The 16200-nt window shown below is 43.1% G+C and overlaps 1 protein-coding gene across 1 annotated transcript; it reads right to left on the bottom strand.

Annotated features, from left to right (window-relative positions):
- Nucleotides 1–2314: 2314 nt before the first annotated feature.
- p4hb (prolyl 4-hydroxylase, beta polypeptide) lies at nt 2315–14664 on the bottom strand. The gene is made up of 11 exons (XM_015966856.3): nt 14328–14664; nt 12890–13096; nt 11854–11987; nt 11557–11694; nt 9610–9714; nt 9403–9528; nt 8961–9161; nt 8266–8386; nt 7534–7715; nt 5752–5865; nt 2315–2535 (listed from the first exon to the last, which is right to left on the bottom strand). Exons 1-11 carry the CDS (start codon nt 14659–14661, stop codon nt 2464–2466), a joined length of 1734 nt encoding a protein of 577 aa, XP_015822342.3. The 5' UTR covers nt 14662–14664; the 3' UTR covers nt 2315–2463.
- Nucleotides 14665–16200: the final 1536 nt, after the last annotated feature.

Consider the following 16200-nt stretch of genomic DNA (forward strand, 5'->3'; position numbering starts at 1 on the left):
TAGTAGCAGCCGACTGTTTTTCCTTCTTGGATATTGTTTGGAGAACGTCACATCAGAGGTGTTCTGTTGCTAAATACTCGAGGGTGTAATGAATGGAGGACCCAGGGAAGTGCAGCGGTTCAGCCAGAACAACATTCAGGTCTAATAGCTGCTTTAGATGTTTTTAGACAAATGAGAACAACTTCAATATTTTTTTTTTATCTCCACAATATATTTATAGCTATACTATCTTGGAACGTTATGAGACATATCCATCCATCCAGAGCCGGGCTGGCAGCCTAAGAGGCCCAGACGTCCCTCTCCCCAGACACTTGGGCTAGCTCTTCTGGGTGAATCTCAAGGTTCCCTGGCCAGCCGAGAAACATAGTCCCCCCCCAGTGTGTTTTGGGTCATCCCTTGGATCTCCTGCCAGTTGGACTTGCCCAGAAAACCTCACCAGGGAGGCATCCTGACCAGATGCTCAAGCCACCTCAACGGGCTACCCTCGATGTGGAGGAGCAGTGGGTCTACTCTGAGCCTCTGCCAGATGACAGAATCTCACCCCCTCTCTAAGGGAGAACCCAGCCATCCTGCGGAGAAAAATAATTGTGGCTGCTTTCATCTGAAAACTCGTTTGGTCACTACCCAAAGCTCATGACCATAGGTAAGGGTAGGAACATAGATGGACCAGTAAATCAAGTACTTTGCCTTACAGCTCAGCTCTCTTCACCACAACAGACCGGTACAACGCCCACATCAGTGCAGACGCAGCACCAATCCGCCTTCCAATCTCACGCTCCATCTTTGCCTCACTCGTGAACAAGACCAAGATGCTTAAACTCCACTTGAGGCAGGAGCTCATCCCTGATCCGGAGAAGGCATTCTACCCTTTACAGATCATTTAAAAGAATTAAATAACTGTTGATAGTTTGTTTTACAAATTTGTCATCGTAGCTTTCAAGTCGTTTAGGCTCGTCTAAAAACTCCGTACTCAGTTCTTGCCAGTTCCTTCCTACAATCCTGGGAAGGAACGGCCCAGTTCTAGTGTTTATTCTTCCAATTACATTTCCTCTGACGTTTAGACAGAAAAGCCATTCGGTTTAATTTTTTTTTATATAAATGTGGTTTAATTAATGCAAAATTTAAAGAGTCATTTGGATGTTTGGACCATCGGTTTGGACAAAAGCGGCTGAACAAAATATTTTAAATTGTTTTTATTGGCCACCATTTTACATTTCACATCAAATTGAACATGAAGGAATGTTTTGTTAGTTCCCACCACTGATCGACTGACACCTTTTGTCCCGCTCTACAACCAACCCCCCTTTATGCCACACCCACACCCACACACACACATACACATACACACACACACACACACACACTAAGGGCGCTGGCTAGAGCCAAAACAAGGACGCGGGAGGTGACAGTTTTGGGTGAGGGGTGGGGCTGTGCAACTGTTCCCTCCCCACTTCAGATTTAAAACAGACACCAAACCATCTGCTGCAGTAACCACAGTGAATCTCAGATTAGGCATGAACGCAGTGCGACCCATCAAAACTGGCTTTGAAACACCAATCGGGTCAGTGTTCCCGGGGGGGGCCATCTTAGTCCCAACAGTGCCAAATGAACACAGCCGGGCACAAATGATACAATAAAAAAATAATGCAAATCCAAAAATTACAAAAAAATAAAAACTTCAATGTGACAAATTAAATAAAAGAGGATTTTAGTCAAAACAAACCACTGACCGTTTCAGAGAAGTCAGTAGCTGAGCTGAAACAAGGGAAAGGGACGTTTTGGGGGAATGGAGATGGTAAAACTAAACACTCCCTTTACTGAAGGAAAGAACTCATCTCATCTACAGATAGGTGGGGGCTCTTTGTGCTACACGGAATAAAACTGCAGTTACGTTAGTGGAAACGGGGTTTTAAAGGAAGGCAAAAATAAAAGGGTAAAGAATGGGCCCCCCCATGTCCCCTGAGAGATCAGTCCTTACAACACCCCCCACAAAAATCACTGGTCCTCTGGTTATTCTTTTTAGGAGGGAACGAACACTAGCCACGCCCCCCCCAACAAGCAAAGAACCAATTTCTTTTTTTAGAGGGGAACAAACAAACTCATCTGCAAAACTAACATTTCAAAATCTGGACCTCAATGCCGTGTTTTAAACATTTGGTCTGAAGAAAACAAGGCAAACAGCTGATGTGGAGCCTTGCAGAAGAAGGCATTGATGTCTTTTACAGAAGTGATGCACTGTTCCAAACACAACTCTTCTCCCCCAGGAGGGACAAGACCAGTCCAGCCGGAAACTGGAGGTCGACAAGGTGGTGGTTTGGAAAGCCGCTGATGGCCCGACGTAGAGGCTGTTCAAGGTTAATGTTCACAGGACAGAGAAGGCCCACAGGGAGGTGAAGGTGGTGATGGTGACTGGTTGGAAAAGTTGGGGTGGGTCTCCTCTAGCACGCTCCCCTCCTACAGCGCTTACAACTCGTCGTGTCCATCATCATCGCTTCCGTTTTCCAAATCGGAATCATCATCTACATCTTCCAACTCCTGTAGGAAACAGACGACGATCGCATCAGTTCATCACAGACGCTTTAACTAAACAGTTTCATAAAAACCATGATAAAACCAAAAGTCAGCATTGTTGACATCTAGAAAACGATGGAAAGTTTTGGGGAAAAATGTAAAAAGGCTGTTCACTATGATTTTACATCCTGTGGCGAGCTAACCACTAGTCTGAGTGTAGTCTCTTCTCAGTAGCTCAGTAGCAATATGTAAGAATTCTGCAGTAAAATATTCTCGAAACAGTCGAACGTCTCAACCATGTTGGAAGGAAGGTTGCATTGAAGTGAAGGTTGTCAGTTTTTATCCTTTAAAAAACAAATGAAAGAAGGACACAATTACTATTTGATCAGTGAGTTTGAGGTTTGTGTGTGTCAGGCGTGCTAATGCTGCAGCGCAGGCATTTGCAATTTTGACACAGGCAGGCAAAAAGCATCAAGAATTCTTTAAACCAAAACCGGTAAAAAGGAGCGACCCTGTAGTTGTACCCAAAACAGCCCACAGCATCTTTTTGTTTTGCTCCAATATCAGGTAAAGAAGGCCAGAAGCTAACGTTGAGCTAACAATGCTAACTGAATTAGAAGCAATTACAAACAATGATATTAGAGTGAAATGTTTGTGTGACGTGAATATTGAGTAAATGGTGACATTCCACTTCCTTAATGAGTCATTCAGAACTATGACGGCAAACAGCAAGACTGTAAACCATGCTTTGTGTATCGTCACTGAAATATTGCCTTAAGTGTATTAAGTGTGTTCTACAGTAAAACACCCAGAAGTGCCAACACCAGATTTGACAGTGCACTTATCTACTCATCAACTTAGTGGATGACTCGTCTGCTTGTCATCTAGAATCTTCTGGTGCTGATCCATAACTGGCAACAGCCATGAAACTCACGGAACGGGAGTGAGAAAGTGACTGCAGTAACCAAATATGACCACAGGACGCCATTCTCACATTTTGCACCTTTAAATTTTATGCAAATGTAAAGATGGTGTAAAGACTTAGTTATCTATAAATCCAACAGAAAACATCACCCAGAAGCTGCAGGAAGACAACGAGTTCATGAAATAGCTTTATAGTCATGTTCATATTAAGAGGACTTCGCCTTTCAGCAGATTAAAAATTAAACCAACAAATCTGAAAAGACAGGCTTGTTGTTGCTGGTCTCCTTAAGCTCACCTCCAACTCCAGATGAAAGGATGTTATTGGACAAGAGTAGAGTTGGTGTCATGTTAAAAGTAGGGCTGCAGCTATCGAATATTTTTGTAATCGAGAACTCTATCGAATCTTTTTTTCGATTAATCGAGTACTCTAATAAATTACCCTTTTGTGTTTGTAAACCTTTACATCATACATTGATGAGCCAAGATGGCGCCGAGTATGGCTGCCTCGTCGCGAGCTCCACCAAGTTCCAACATTACACGCTCCATACTGTACATTAATGCCACTGTTTTGCACATACCAACCTCTGTACATTTTATATCTCTTATCTTATTGTTTACTTTATTCATTTGTATACTTAGATTAGCCATTTTTATATTTTACTTGTTTTTACATTACTGTATTTTTGCACAACTCTATTGCTGTGAAGCTCGCACACAAGAATTTCACTCGCATGTACTGTACCAGTGTACCTGCACATGTGACGTGACAATAAAAGTGATTTGATTTGATATCCAATAGCATGTTATAATTATGAAAGACCTCTTAAAATGAGCAAGCAATTGCCAGTTATTCTTCAAGTTTTATTCAAAATTAGTTTGCATAACTTCAGCACTTCAACTTTACTTCACAGTAAACAAATGCCTGTGCAAAAAATAAGTAAACCTGAGCCGATTTACCCCTCGTGCGAGAATCTGCTAGCCTGCAAGCCAGACAAAAACTAGGAGGATAACGCTGCGAGCGGCTGCGTCCCAAACAGAACCAGAACCGCTCACGGCGCATACAGCTCGCCGGCTGTTTCCCTATTAACACACGTCCGTTTTAATTTCCACACTTTTTTTCTCACTCTAACAAGGATTGCCAAAAGCATGTTTGCTGTGGTTTTGTCAAATTATACTGATCACAAAACATTTATTTACTTTCTTTCGTTTTCCTCCGCCACTCATAAATACCCGTGTCCTCCTGCAGAAACCCCGAAGGACAACAGACATCAATAACACAATAAAAAGTCCGACGTGTTGTGTAAAAACTGCTATTTTTTAGCACATTTTAAGTCCGACGTGTTGCTACCAGATGTAAGGTGTGAGCTGAAACTGAGCGCTACAAACGAAAAAGTCGCAGAGTCCGCAGAATATATAGAAAAACAAGCTAAAATGCATTATCTTGTAGAGGCTCCGAGTCCGCTTGCAGAAGTGACATTTACAGGTGCTGCAGCACGGAGGATGGGGTGTTGTGCTAGGCTAAATCCATTTTACTGTATTTATACTGGACTACGTTTCCCACCTTACGACGTGAAAAATGGTTCCACAACTTTGACATTTTCGGTCTTTTTCGCACTCCACCGGGGTTCAAGTTGTCCGCCATGGCTTAAGAGAAAGTTAAGTTATATTCGCTACTCGCGTGTGCATTCAGTCCAGTGGGCATGTGCGTCACTTATTTCGGTCCGGGTGAAACATGACCCCGGGCGATTGCAAAGCCATGAATTAATTAAATATGAATTAAACGAATCCTCGAGGCAGAGAATTTGACTCGAGGATTTTTTGTACTCGAATTATTCGAGGTACTCGAGGAATCGTTTCAGCTCTAGTTAAAAGTCAGATGATGTAAACGTAAGAAAACAGAGCCTTTAAAAAGTTGTTCAGCTACCAGTTGCTATAACACCTTTTCCTGCTGTTTAGTCTGAGGACAATGGTGCACGTGCCGCTTTTATTTAGGCTCAGGTCTCCCCAGTAAATCCCAGTTAGCAGCTGCAACAGCTGCTGGAGGCATTAGAGGCCTGCAGCTGACAGAGCTGTAATTAGACTGGTGAGAAGGGGGCAAGGCATTGTAGAGGAGCAGAAAGCTGTCACTACACAGAAACCTTCCTACTTAAGAGTGAGACGATTAAGTTCATCTGTGCAGAACATTAGCCATCTTTGTTTTAATAAATATATATAATTTCCTCTGAAGTGTTTCTCAACTTTCCAGACCAGATAATAGTTATAGACTTCTATGAGGTTCTGATTTCATCACAGTTCCATAGGTTCAGGTAAACTCACCTCTGTCTCTCCTTCATCATCATCATCTGTTGCTGGGGCACCACCCTCCTTACCACCGCTCTCCAGGAACTTGGTGAAACCCTCCAGCGTTCTCTCTCCATTATAATCAATTACCTGTTGAGAATGAAAAACAGACTCAATTCTCTAGGGACTTGTTTTAAAATCAACCTAAGAGGTATTCATACTAAAACAAGCTTGAATGCATGAGAAAAATCTATTCTCTCCATCTGACATTTAAAAGATTAGCATTGAGGATGTGAACCATAAGCATCAATAATGCTAAACCACTCCTAAAGGTGTCATATTTCCTGCTCTTCCATGTAATGAAACTGAAATGTTAAGGCTCATGGTGCCTTACCACTGAAGGGAAATTTGTTATATTCACTATTCCATTGACATAACAGCAAGGGCCTGGAAACTCACGTGTTAATCTTATTCAGCCACATCCCAGTGACATACTGGCTTCATGAGCCAATAAGAAAAAAGAAAGAAAGAAAGAAAGAAAAGACAAAAAATGTAAAAATATGAAAAAGAACTTAGGAAAATTAAAAATATATTTAAAATGAGCACACAAAAAAAAGACAATTGTGATAACAAATGTAAAGAGAGAGTGAATAGGAAAGAGGGAAATCAGTAGATCCTGAGGAAGGTGGAATAGGTGGGGAGAGCAGAATAAGGAGAGTGGTGAAGAAGGTCATACAAAAGCCAGCTTGAACAAGTGAGTCTTCAGCTGCTTTTTGAAGGAGTCCACTGAGTCCACTGATCTCAGGCTCAGGGGGAGAGAGTTCAAGAGTCTGGGGGCCACAGCAGCAGATGATCTGTCACCTTTGGTCTTTAGCCTGGTGCTGCACAACCAGTAGGCTTTATCACTGGACCTCAGGGACCTGCGGGGGTGTAGGGACTAAAAAGATCACCAATGTAAGATGGTGCTTGTCCATGTAAGGCCCTATAGACCAGAACCAGGATCTTGAAATGAACCCTGAAGTTGACTGGCAGCCAGTGAAGCTGGAGGAGAAGCGGGGTGATGTGGGTGTGTTTGGAGGACTTGGTCAGAAGCCGAGCACAGGCGTTCTGAACCACCTGTAGACGGTTCAGGGAGGTTCTGCTCAGACACGTGGAAAGAGAGTTACAGTAGTCTAAGCGTGAGGAGATGAAGGTGTGGAGAACTGTCTCAAGTTCAGAGCGGGACAGAATGGGACTCGGCTTAGCAATGTTCCTGAGATGGAAGAAGGAAGAGCGAACAAGAGAACTGACATGAGAATCCAGGGTGAGAGCTGGGTCAAAGGTCACACCAAGATTCCTGACAGAAGGTTTGGTGTGAGAAGCAAGCCGACCAAGAGAGTCTGTGACTTTGGGAACCAGCTTGTCTGGGGCACCGATGAGGATCTCAGTCTTATCTTCATTCAGCTGAAGAAAGTTCCCAGCCATGCAGGTTTTGATAGAGTCTAAGCAGGTGTGTAACAGCTGCAGCTTAGACATCTCATGGGGCTTAAAGGAGATGTACAGTTGGATGTCATCTGCATAAAGATTCCTTTGAAGGAGCTCAGGATGTGCTGAAGAGGACGAAAATAGAGGAGGAAGAGCAAAGGCCCCAGCACAGAACCTTGTGGGACACCATGGTTAAGAGAGGTGGTGGAGGACCTAAACTTGGAGATGGCCACAGAAAAGGAAAGCTTAGAAAGATTTGAGGAGAACCACTCCAGAGCAGTTCCTGATAGGTAGGCGTACCTGTGGGACTCTCCCTTAATGAAGAAGGATGCCTGAGAGTTCTGAGGTTCTTACCTTGTTTTCCTCTCCTGCGGGGAAGAACTTCAGAGTTGGGAAGCTATGAACTTTAACCGACTCAATCTCGTTGGCTGTGGAGTCCATCTTCGCCACGATAGTGTCGGCGCTGTCCTTGTACTTCTCACCCAGCTGTTCCCAGATGGGAGCCAGCTGTTTACAGTGGCCACACCAAGGAGCATCTAAAACCAGATCAACCAGGGTGTTTAGTTACTAGTAGAAAAGTGGCTTTAGAGCTGATTTCTTCCATAATAAAAGACAAACATTCGCACTCTATGAAGTGCTGCCTTTAATGGACATTGAACAGTTTTGCCCTCTCAGTCTGTTCAATTACATTCTCACTGCTTCAGTTTTACACCCTGGGTGATTAGTGTGTAACTACTACCTTACGGCCTCGCTTAAATGTGATTATCCAAGAAACAGTCAGGGAATACGGGCCTCCCTCTGTGCACGGCTGGCTGTCAGCTATGTTTAATCATCCAGACATGGAAAATTCCTCCCAAAATAGTGCCCATTTGGACCAGAGTGGGTATAAAAGTTGATCCTGCTGCTAAATTTAACCACATCTTTTCAGCATCGGTGTCTCACAGCTGGTGGGGGAAGAGGTCAAAGTGCACCAGGAGGTTTGAGAATCTACACCTTTGAGTAACTGAGCTACAGACAAAAATAAAACCAAACGACCTTTCAAGCTGTTGGTGAAAACCTTTAAAACTAAAAAGAGAAAGTTCTTACAGAATTCCACAAAGACGTTCTTTGAGGGATTGAAGGCGACCTCCTCAAAGTTTTTGCCCACCAGGACCTTGACGGGGGTTTTGTCCCAGTCCTCAGGGATGTCCTGGCTCATGAGGTGTGGCTGCAGGACAGAAACCAAAATTTACACAGGAAACACATTTAAAAGGTGCAATAGGCGATGTTGAATACCAAAAAGCCTGACACTCTACAAATTGATGGAAACCAGTGAATGTTTAAAAAAAAAAATATATAAATTTAAAAAACCTCTGAAACGTACAATTGCAGAAAAACCAACGATTGTGATGGTCCATTCTTAACTGGATTCGGATCCATCAAACTTCCTTCTGAACGCCCCTCGCCCCTCTGCACATACCCCTTTTAGTGCATGATTTATACATTCTTGGTTTAGAGCAGCTGGACAGGAAGCGAAGCCAGAGTGGGAATACCGATATTTGCTAGCATAAGAAAACATTTTAAATGTTTAAGTGGCCTGAGTGGAAGAATTATGTGGGGTTTCCAGTGCAATAGCCTGGAGAAAAAGAGACCTTTGAATAGTGTTCTTGCTAAATTTAGCTCACTAAAACGACTATCCAGCATCATCTCTAACTGTTAAATATAAAAACCCTAATTAAACGTCTTGTTTTTCACACTTGGCACAGGAATGTTCAACTGAATCGGATCCAGGTGCGTCTCACCTTTAGTTTGCCTTCAACAAACGCCTTACAGAATTCCGTGATGCTCTCTGCTGTGATGTCGCTGCTCTCTGGTTTGTACTTGGTCATCTCGTCCTCCAAGGTGATGAGGCGGATGGCGGGACACTCCTCTTTCTTCAGGCCGAAGAACTCCAGGATGCGCTGGTTGTCGTCGATGTCGCTGTCAATGAAGATGAACAGGATCTGGACGGGAAGATGAAGACAGCATAAAACTCTTTAATCTGACAGCCAATTAAATCCTGACAGATAAAAAAAAGTCTTGATCATTTTAATTTATTTTGGTTTGAACATTCCTTCTCTACCATCTCCAGTCCATCTGCAGAAGATGGTATGAAACAAGCACTGATGCCTGAGGTGAACAAACATGAAAGCAGCCATTTTGTTTAATCAAAAGGATCTTTTGAGGATTAAATAGTTTACATACCTGGCCCTTGAAGCCCTCAGCAGCTTTTTTAAACTGGTCCATTTTTCCCTGAAAGTCTGAAGCAGCTTTAGGCAGAAACATGAGGATGTGGGACTTGATGTCTCCGCCAAAGATTTTAGGAGCAGTCTGCAAAAGAAAAAACACGTGGCTTGTAGAGACTCCACTTCAACATTTCCACCGTGCGGCTTGTCAGAAACACCTGGTTACCTGCTCGGTAAACTCGATGACCAGAGGCAGCTGGTTGGACTTGACAAAAGCCAGGAGCTCCTTCTTGGTCAGCTCTCCGTCGAAGGTATTACGGCCTTCATCGAACTGTTGAGGAAGCATAAACACAATAAGACCAATGTTCACATCTAAACAGATTTACTTTAAAATCCTCGGCAGATCAAACCAGCCTTTACTGGACCGCAGGAATAGCTCCGGCGCGTTGCTTCCAAGTGGCCTTTTGGCGCACAATAGTGGAGAGCAGCAACGAAACTCGATATTAATTTTCAGCTGCAGTACACAAGTCCAACAACCCCCTGGTGATTGCAGTAAGCAACACTTTCCTTCGGGTGGGTTTGCCCAAGTGCTGCCCACATTTCAGCGTGTTTACATCAGAGTAGAGTTACCAATGTGAATGTGGGGTCACAATGGCAGCAGGAGGTGAAAGCACCAGTTCCAACATGGAAGACCCTCCAGCACTCAAAGGATGATATATTTAATGCCGTTTCACGCCAGAGCTGCTTGAAAAGTTTGTTACATGACTTCAAACCACTTGATGACTTCATTTCATAATCAAAACTCTGGACTTTGTCTCCATTTGACAAATCACAGAGTGAGATACGGCTCCACTGATAAGCAGAATGAACTTCATGGTCTTTGTGACGAATCGAGTTAGAGAGGAAACGCGTCTTCATAAAAACTAAACCACAATCTTCAGTCATCGACCCAGACTTCGGAATGTGTAATCCACACAGGAAATACAGAACATGTTCCTAAAACAAGGGAAACCGACTTGGAAAGCAGAAGAGCCTAATTTTGCAGGGATCTGCTCCGTTTTTGTACCTTTATTTTGAGCACAACCTGCTCTGGCATTAGACCTAATCTGAGGTGAATAACAGGATCGACAAAAACCACAATAATAATTCAAAGATTTTCAGATCCATAAACACACCCTTCACACTTAGCCAATGAGGGCCGTTCAAAAAAAATGGACCATAACCCAATACAAGACTTGTTTACTCAGCACCTGTAGCCCCACACACCGACTCATTCACTGCATCAGAGCCAAAGGCTGACGAACGTCAACGATGCCGATGACCTCAGTTGGGGCAAAATTAGCCTGACAGAAGATACCAGACGGTCGGCAGCGTCCGCTTACAGAAGGTGTAGAGAAACACAGCTGGGAGCCTTCAGCAGCGCTGCCAAGACCACTTCCACATTTTTGGGTTTTATAAGCAAATACATACAAAAATAATTTAACCAGTTTAACCCATGGAGCACTGGTCAAACTGGCAACTCCATCTATGGGACGACCTGGTCCATGCTAGGGAACGGTTAGGAAGAGACCACATCGAGGTTAATCTGGCAGAAAAACTGTTTCAGTTCGACTCACGATTCCCTTCAAATGAAGCTTCAGCTCAATACACGCCATGTCCAGTAACATTTACAAACGTGACAAGAAATGGCATCACACCAGTAAAACAATACATTACTATTGCACATAGAGCATCTAACATAACTGGAAACTTTTCTAACAAAAACATGTTAAAACACCAAAGGCAGACACATTTACCTGCCTAATCTGATTTACCGTAACTCCACTATGGTTTGTGCAGTCAGAAAAAGTCTACATTTTTGAAAGAGAAGCTGCACTTACAAGTCAGTATAGCGCATTAGGGAAATTTCCTTAGAGTTGTTTCAAGAGGCCAGCCAATTGCCCCGTCTCTCCCTCTAACACATGAGCGGTGCAGACCGAGATGAAATCACAGCAAACCCTAAAACCTGTGAAAACCCTGGACGTGTTAAAGTTGCAACAGAGCCTGGGTCAGCTTTTACCATCACATGATCGGGCTGTTTTAAATGCCAATCAGAAATTAAGTTGTTCAGCTTTAGTCCACAGGTCCAAATGTGAACAGATGTGATCAAATACAGAAATTAATCATGAGCAACCTTCTTGAAGAGGACGATGCTGTCCTTGGACACTTCAAACTTGGCGAAAACGGCATCGCTGGAGGACATGGCAAAGGGGACATCATCTGTGGCTTCAGCTGCTTTTTCCAAAGCTTTGGCTCCAGCAGATTCAAGATCCTACAAACACAAAAACTGACGTTTAGCCACAACTCCATCCTTCATTACACACGTGGCATCTTGTTCACTTCATTATATATAAAAGACACATAGGTAAACTTTACTAGATGTTTGCAGTATTATAAAATATTCCCTTCAAACAACAGATCAGACTCGCACCTTAAAGAACCCGATGACTGCCACCTCATTGTCAGCAATCAGAGCCTCAGCCTCAGTGACCTCGTTCAGGGTAGCGACGGATGGCCCCGTTCGCTTCTTCAGCCAGTTGACGATGTCATCTGCCTGCCTGCCAGCTGCAACCAAACAAAACACAATAGGCTACAACCTTCAGTACGATATCATGGATCACATGGAGGATGTGGGCCTGAACCTCCCTCAGCACCAGATGTTTGACTGATCAGACCCTCTAATGTGGTCAACAGGAAAATGTTTTTTTTTTTCCAATTTACTGCCATCAAAAATGGTTGGAACTAACTTTGTAAACTCAGATGATCTTTAATTTTTTACTCAAATTCAAAAACACAGCTGCATCATTACTAAATAATTAAAGAGGCTGATAAAAACGTGTTTGTGCCTTTGCAGTGCAACTCATTCGGACTTAAACATGGGCCCGGCTACAAACCGCACAGGTGATGCAACACAGAGGCAACTTCACTGATGAAACATGTTAATGATGTGATCTGGGATGCAGTCGTGGTCTGAGGCAGAGCATAAAAAGGCGGGTGATTCTAGAAGTAACCCAGGAGTAGTCATTCCCACAAACCTCCTCCCCACCCTCCCCAAACTGAGCCAGGACCAGACAGCAGAGAGGAGGCGACGTGAAGAAATGCACATACAGCTGCTCTGACTATGCTCCAGCATGGGGGGGAACGTGCCAACGAGGACCGACCCACTTTTGACCTCATGCGTGCTGATTGGCTGGCACCCTTGTTGCTGCTGAGCAGATCGTATTACTGTAGTGGAGAGTCAGTGGGCCCAGGTCTGGATGTTTGATCAGATTCTGTTTGCAGTCTTTGATAAAATCATCTTTAAAGACAACAATTACTGAATATTACATCATTTCAAGAGAAGATCATGCTGGATCTGGAGGTTCAATTCAGGAAAATCTGTGTGCAAACTAAAACTAAATTTTACTCTTAAGACTGTCCTAGAATATAAAACAAAACCAAGTCTTCAGCAGAGAAGCCTCACTCACCAGAGTACTCTTTTGGAGACTCTTTATCTCCTCCCTTGAAGAACTTGATGGTGGGATATCCCCGGACGCCAAACTCTTGGGCAAGCTCAGTCTCCTCGGTTGCGTCCACTTTTCCCAGACGGAGCTCTGATCCCTCTGCCTTCAGGATGCCGGCGGCTTTGGCGTACTCTGGAGCCAGAGCCTTGCAGTGGCCGCACCATGGTGCATCTGTGGAGCACAATCAGAGGTGTTGTGCCTGAAGCAACACATGGAAGCTAGCAGAGTAAAGTGTTGCACTCAAGATTGAGACATCAAAAGTGACACTTCTCCTTTTAAAACAATATAGTGAGTTAGGAGCAACAAAGAAAATATCTAATTAGGAAAAACTCAATTGAAAACTTTCCAGTTCATCTTAATATACAGCATTTAAATCTGTTTTGGATCATAATTCTTGTAATTTTAAGAAAATACTCCATTATTGTTCATAAAATTCCAAGTCTGTTTAAATCTTCAATCTGAGTGTCCAGGTAACCTTTTAATCTTATGCACATTGCAAACAGCTGACAGCCACATCACAAATGACACGTCAATAAAAGTGACCTGCATTACGTCATCCACACCTCTCAGCCAAGAACAAAACTTCCTTGTCCAACAAGTCCACTCAATGCAAACGTGCACCAATGCATGAACTTCTACAAAAGTACACGTCAACCTAGCGCCAGCCCCGGTAGCCCCGGTCCCGCCCAGCAGAGACGCACCGAGGCCTTCCACCCACCCACCCCCCGCTGCGCCCCCACCCACCCCCCCACCCCACCTGAATGGTCCAAACATCTGTCACACCAAACGTCAGCAGGTCAATCTGACATAAAAGTGAGTGGCATGGGCCCGCATGGCATGCCAGATGTAACAAAACCTATTTGTTTTACTTTAGTTGTTTCAAAACAAAATACGATCTGAATGAAAACTGACGCTTATTTATTTGTTTATTTATTTTTTAATCTGAGCAAAAATGAAAGTTATTACGAGAAACCACAGCAAGCTATTGAAACCAAGCAGTTACCCCTCACTGGTCTCATTAGTACACAGGGTTTAATTTAAGCACTTTGTTAGCAAAACGCGAAAAATTACGTCCCGGATTATCACGGGTACGAAATTCCCCACAACATCCCAGAGAAGTCCATTTTTGCTCCTGTAAGAGTGAGGCTCGTGTAAGTTGACCGTTAGTGCTAGTCAGTCAAATAAACCAAAACAGACATCTAAAACAAAGAACTTGTCTTTGATGCGTTATAATAAGCAGAAAGACCGAAAGGCCACTCGATAAACGTACAGATGCAGGACTGAACTCGACTTTTGCTAACGGCTATCAGCAGCTACTAAACTCAGCATGTTTTAAGTTTTCCGCCTACACTAAACCCCGTAAACCCGCAGTTGCCGTTAGCTAACATTTCGAGCTACTTACAGAACTCAACCAAGATGTTGGGGTGAGCTTGAAGAGCCTCGTCGAAGTTACTTTTCTTCAGCACCAGAACGTCTTCTTCCTCTGCGATCTCAGCTCTGCTGGCTACAGCCAGTGTGCATAGAAGCAACAACTTAAACATAATCACCGTCGAGTTTTTGAACCGGGACAAGAAGGAATAAGCTGCGCACACGGTCGTTTGCGGATTAGTGGAGAAATTCGTCTCGGTGTGTGTTTTTCCCTTCTTTAGCGGTTGGGATAGTAGCAGGTATTTTGTGTCTACCGCTACTAACGTGGCAGTGCAGGCAGAAACCGGAGGATCGGCTGCAGTGCGCATGCGCCTTTATGAGGCTGAAAGCAGTTCGTGTTGAAATGTGACTGGACCGCTGCGGGATGCACCAGGAAGTGAAAAAGAGGCAGCAGGAACAGGAACGCTCTGCGTGCAAACCTGGTGCAAACATGAAAAATAAAGTGTCACCACAGGAAATCACTGAAACTGGGAGAACAATGTTATCTGCAACCCTAAATAAAAGTTTATTTAGTAAGGCTTGCACTGTGGCAGCTTTTTAACTTCTTTTTTACTCAGTCCTTGATCATAAAGACTCCAAAAATTAATATTATGTATTTGGTCAAGCATAAAAGTCACAAATAACAAATTTTGTAACTTAAATCTATAGAATATTCCTCAAAATAAAAGTTTAATGAATATTTTCCTACCTCAAAAGTGAGCGGTTACCAAAGACTGTGATTTTTAAATCTATAAGAGCTCTTTTGATCTACCTTGTTGGTGAAAATGCACATTTCAGCATGTTAGGGTGTTATCTTGGATTATCTATGCTGACCCTACTAGATCAGGGAAGCAGCACAGCCATCAAACTCGTATCATTTGTGCTTTTTCACTTGTGCCTTTGTCTTTGTTTTGCTTTAAAACTCATCAGTAATTCTGAAAAGAAAAATAAATGAAAGAAACAGAAATGTGAGAAAAATGTCAGTTATTTTTCCTTTCTTTCTTTTTTTTAGTGGCCCTAATCTTCCTCCGTACACCTGGAGCATAGAGCTTTTCATTTTTGTGGGATGCTCTTTAAACAAAATCATTTGTAACGAAAAGTGCTTCTTATATTTCCAGTTACCCGTTTGCTGGTAGAAAATAAACATTTAATCATTGTGATTTTTCCATTGGGAAAACGTCACTGAGTTTTTCACCAAACAAAACCAACATTAGGACCGGTTAAAGTGCTCTCAGGGCTGAACGCAGCAGGTAGTTCAATAATAAGCAGGATGGATGCGAGAATGAGGGCAGGGGGAAGGATGAGGATGCTTTAATTCAGCTACGTCTGACCTCATGTTTTCATCAATTTGGATAAAATCTCTGATTAAAGCTTCATGCGTCTCTAATAAAAGCGATTTCTGAGTCAGAGAGACAATGAGACGAAGGTTAACCTTTATACACATTTATTTAAAATAAATAAATGTGGCTGCTATGACTACACTTCCAGCTCAGGCGTCTGGAGTCCTTGAGGTGATCAGAGTGAGGCTTTCAGCTGGGATGTGATGAATGATTTTAATGAACTACAGGAATAAAGACGTCATGGATGAAGTCAGAGGAGTCTTCCACTCTGAACAAGCAGTGTGTCCTAAACACGTACAGTCTCCTGTAAGATAAGATGTGTTATGGACACTATAAGTCAGTCCTAACATTTGCATTGAAAATTTATCTTAGTCACATAGTCATATTAGTGCTTTTACACCTGCAGATCACCAGATGAGTACATTGTGAAAGTTTGTGTAACGCCATTACAGTTCATGTTACAGAAACTCGATCATGTTGCAAATAACTGATGCATCTCAGCAGATCCGCTGCAGCTTCTTACTTAAC

Source organism: Nothobranchius furzeri, chromosome 4 (assembly GCF_043380555.1).
Source record: "Nothobranchius furzeri strain GRZ-AD chromosome 4, NfurGRZ-RIMD1, whole genome shotgun sequence".
Classification (NCBI taxonomy): Eukaryota; Metazoa; Chordata; class Actinopteri; order Cyprinodontiformes; family Nothobranchiidae; genus Nothobranchius; species Nothobranchius furzeri.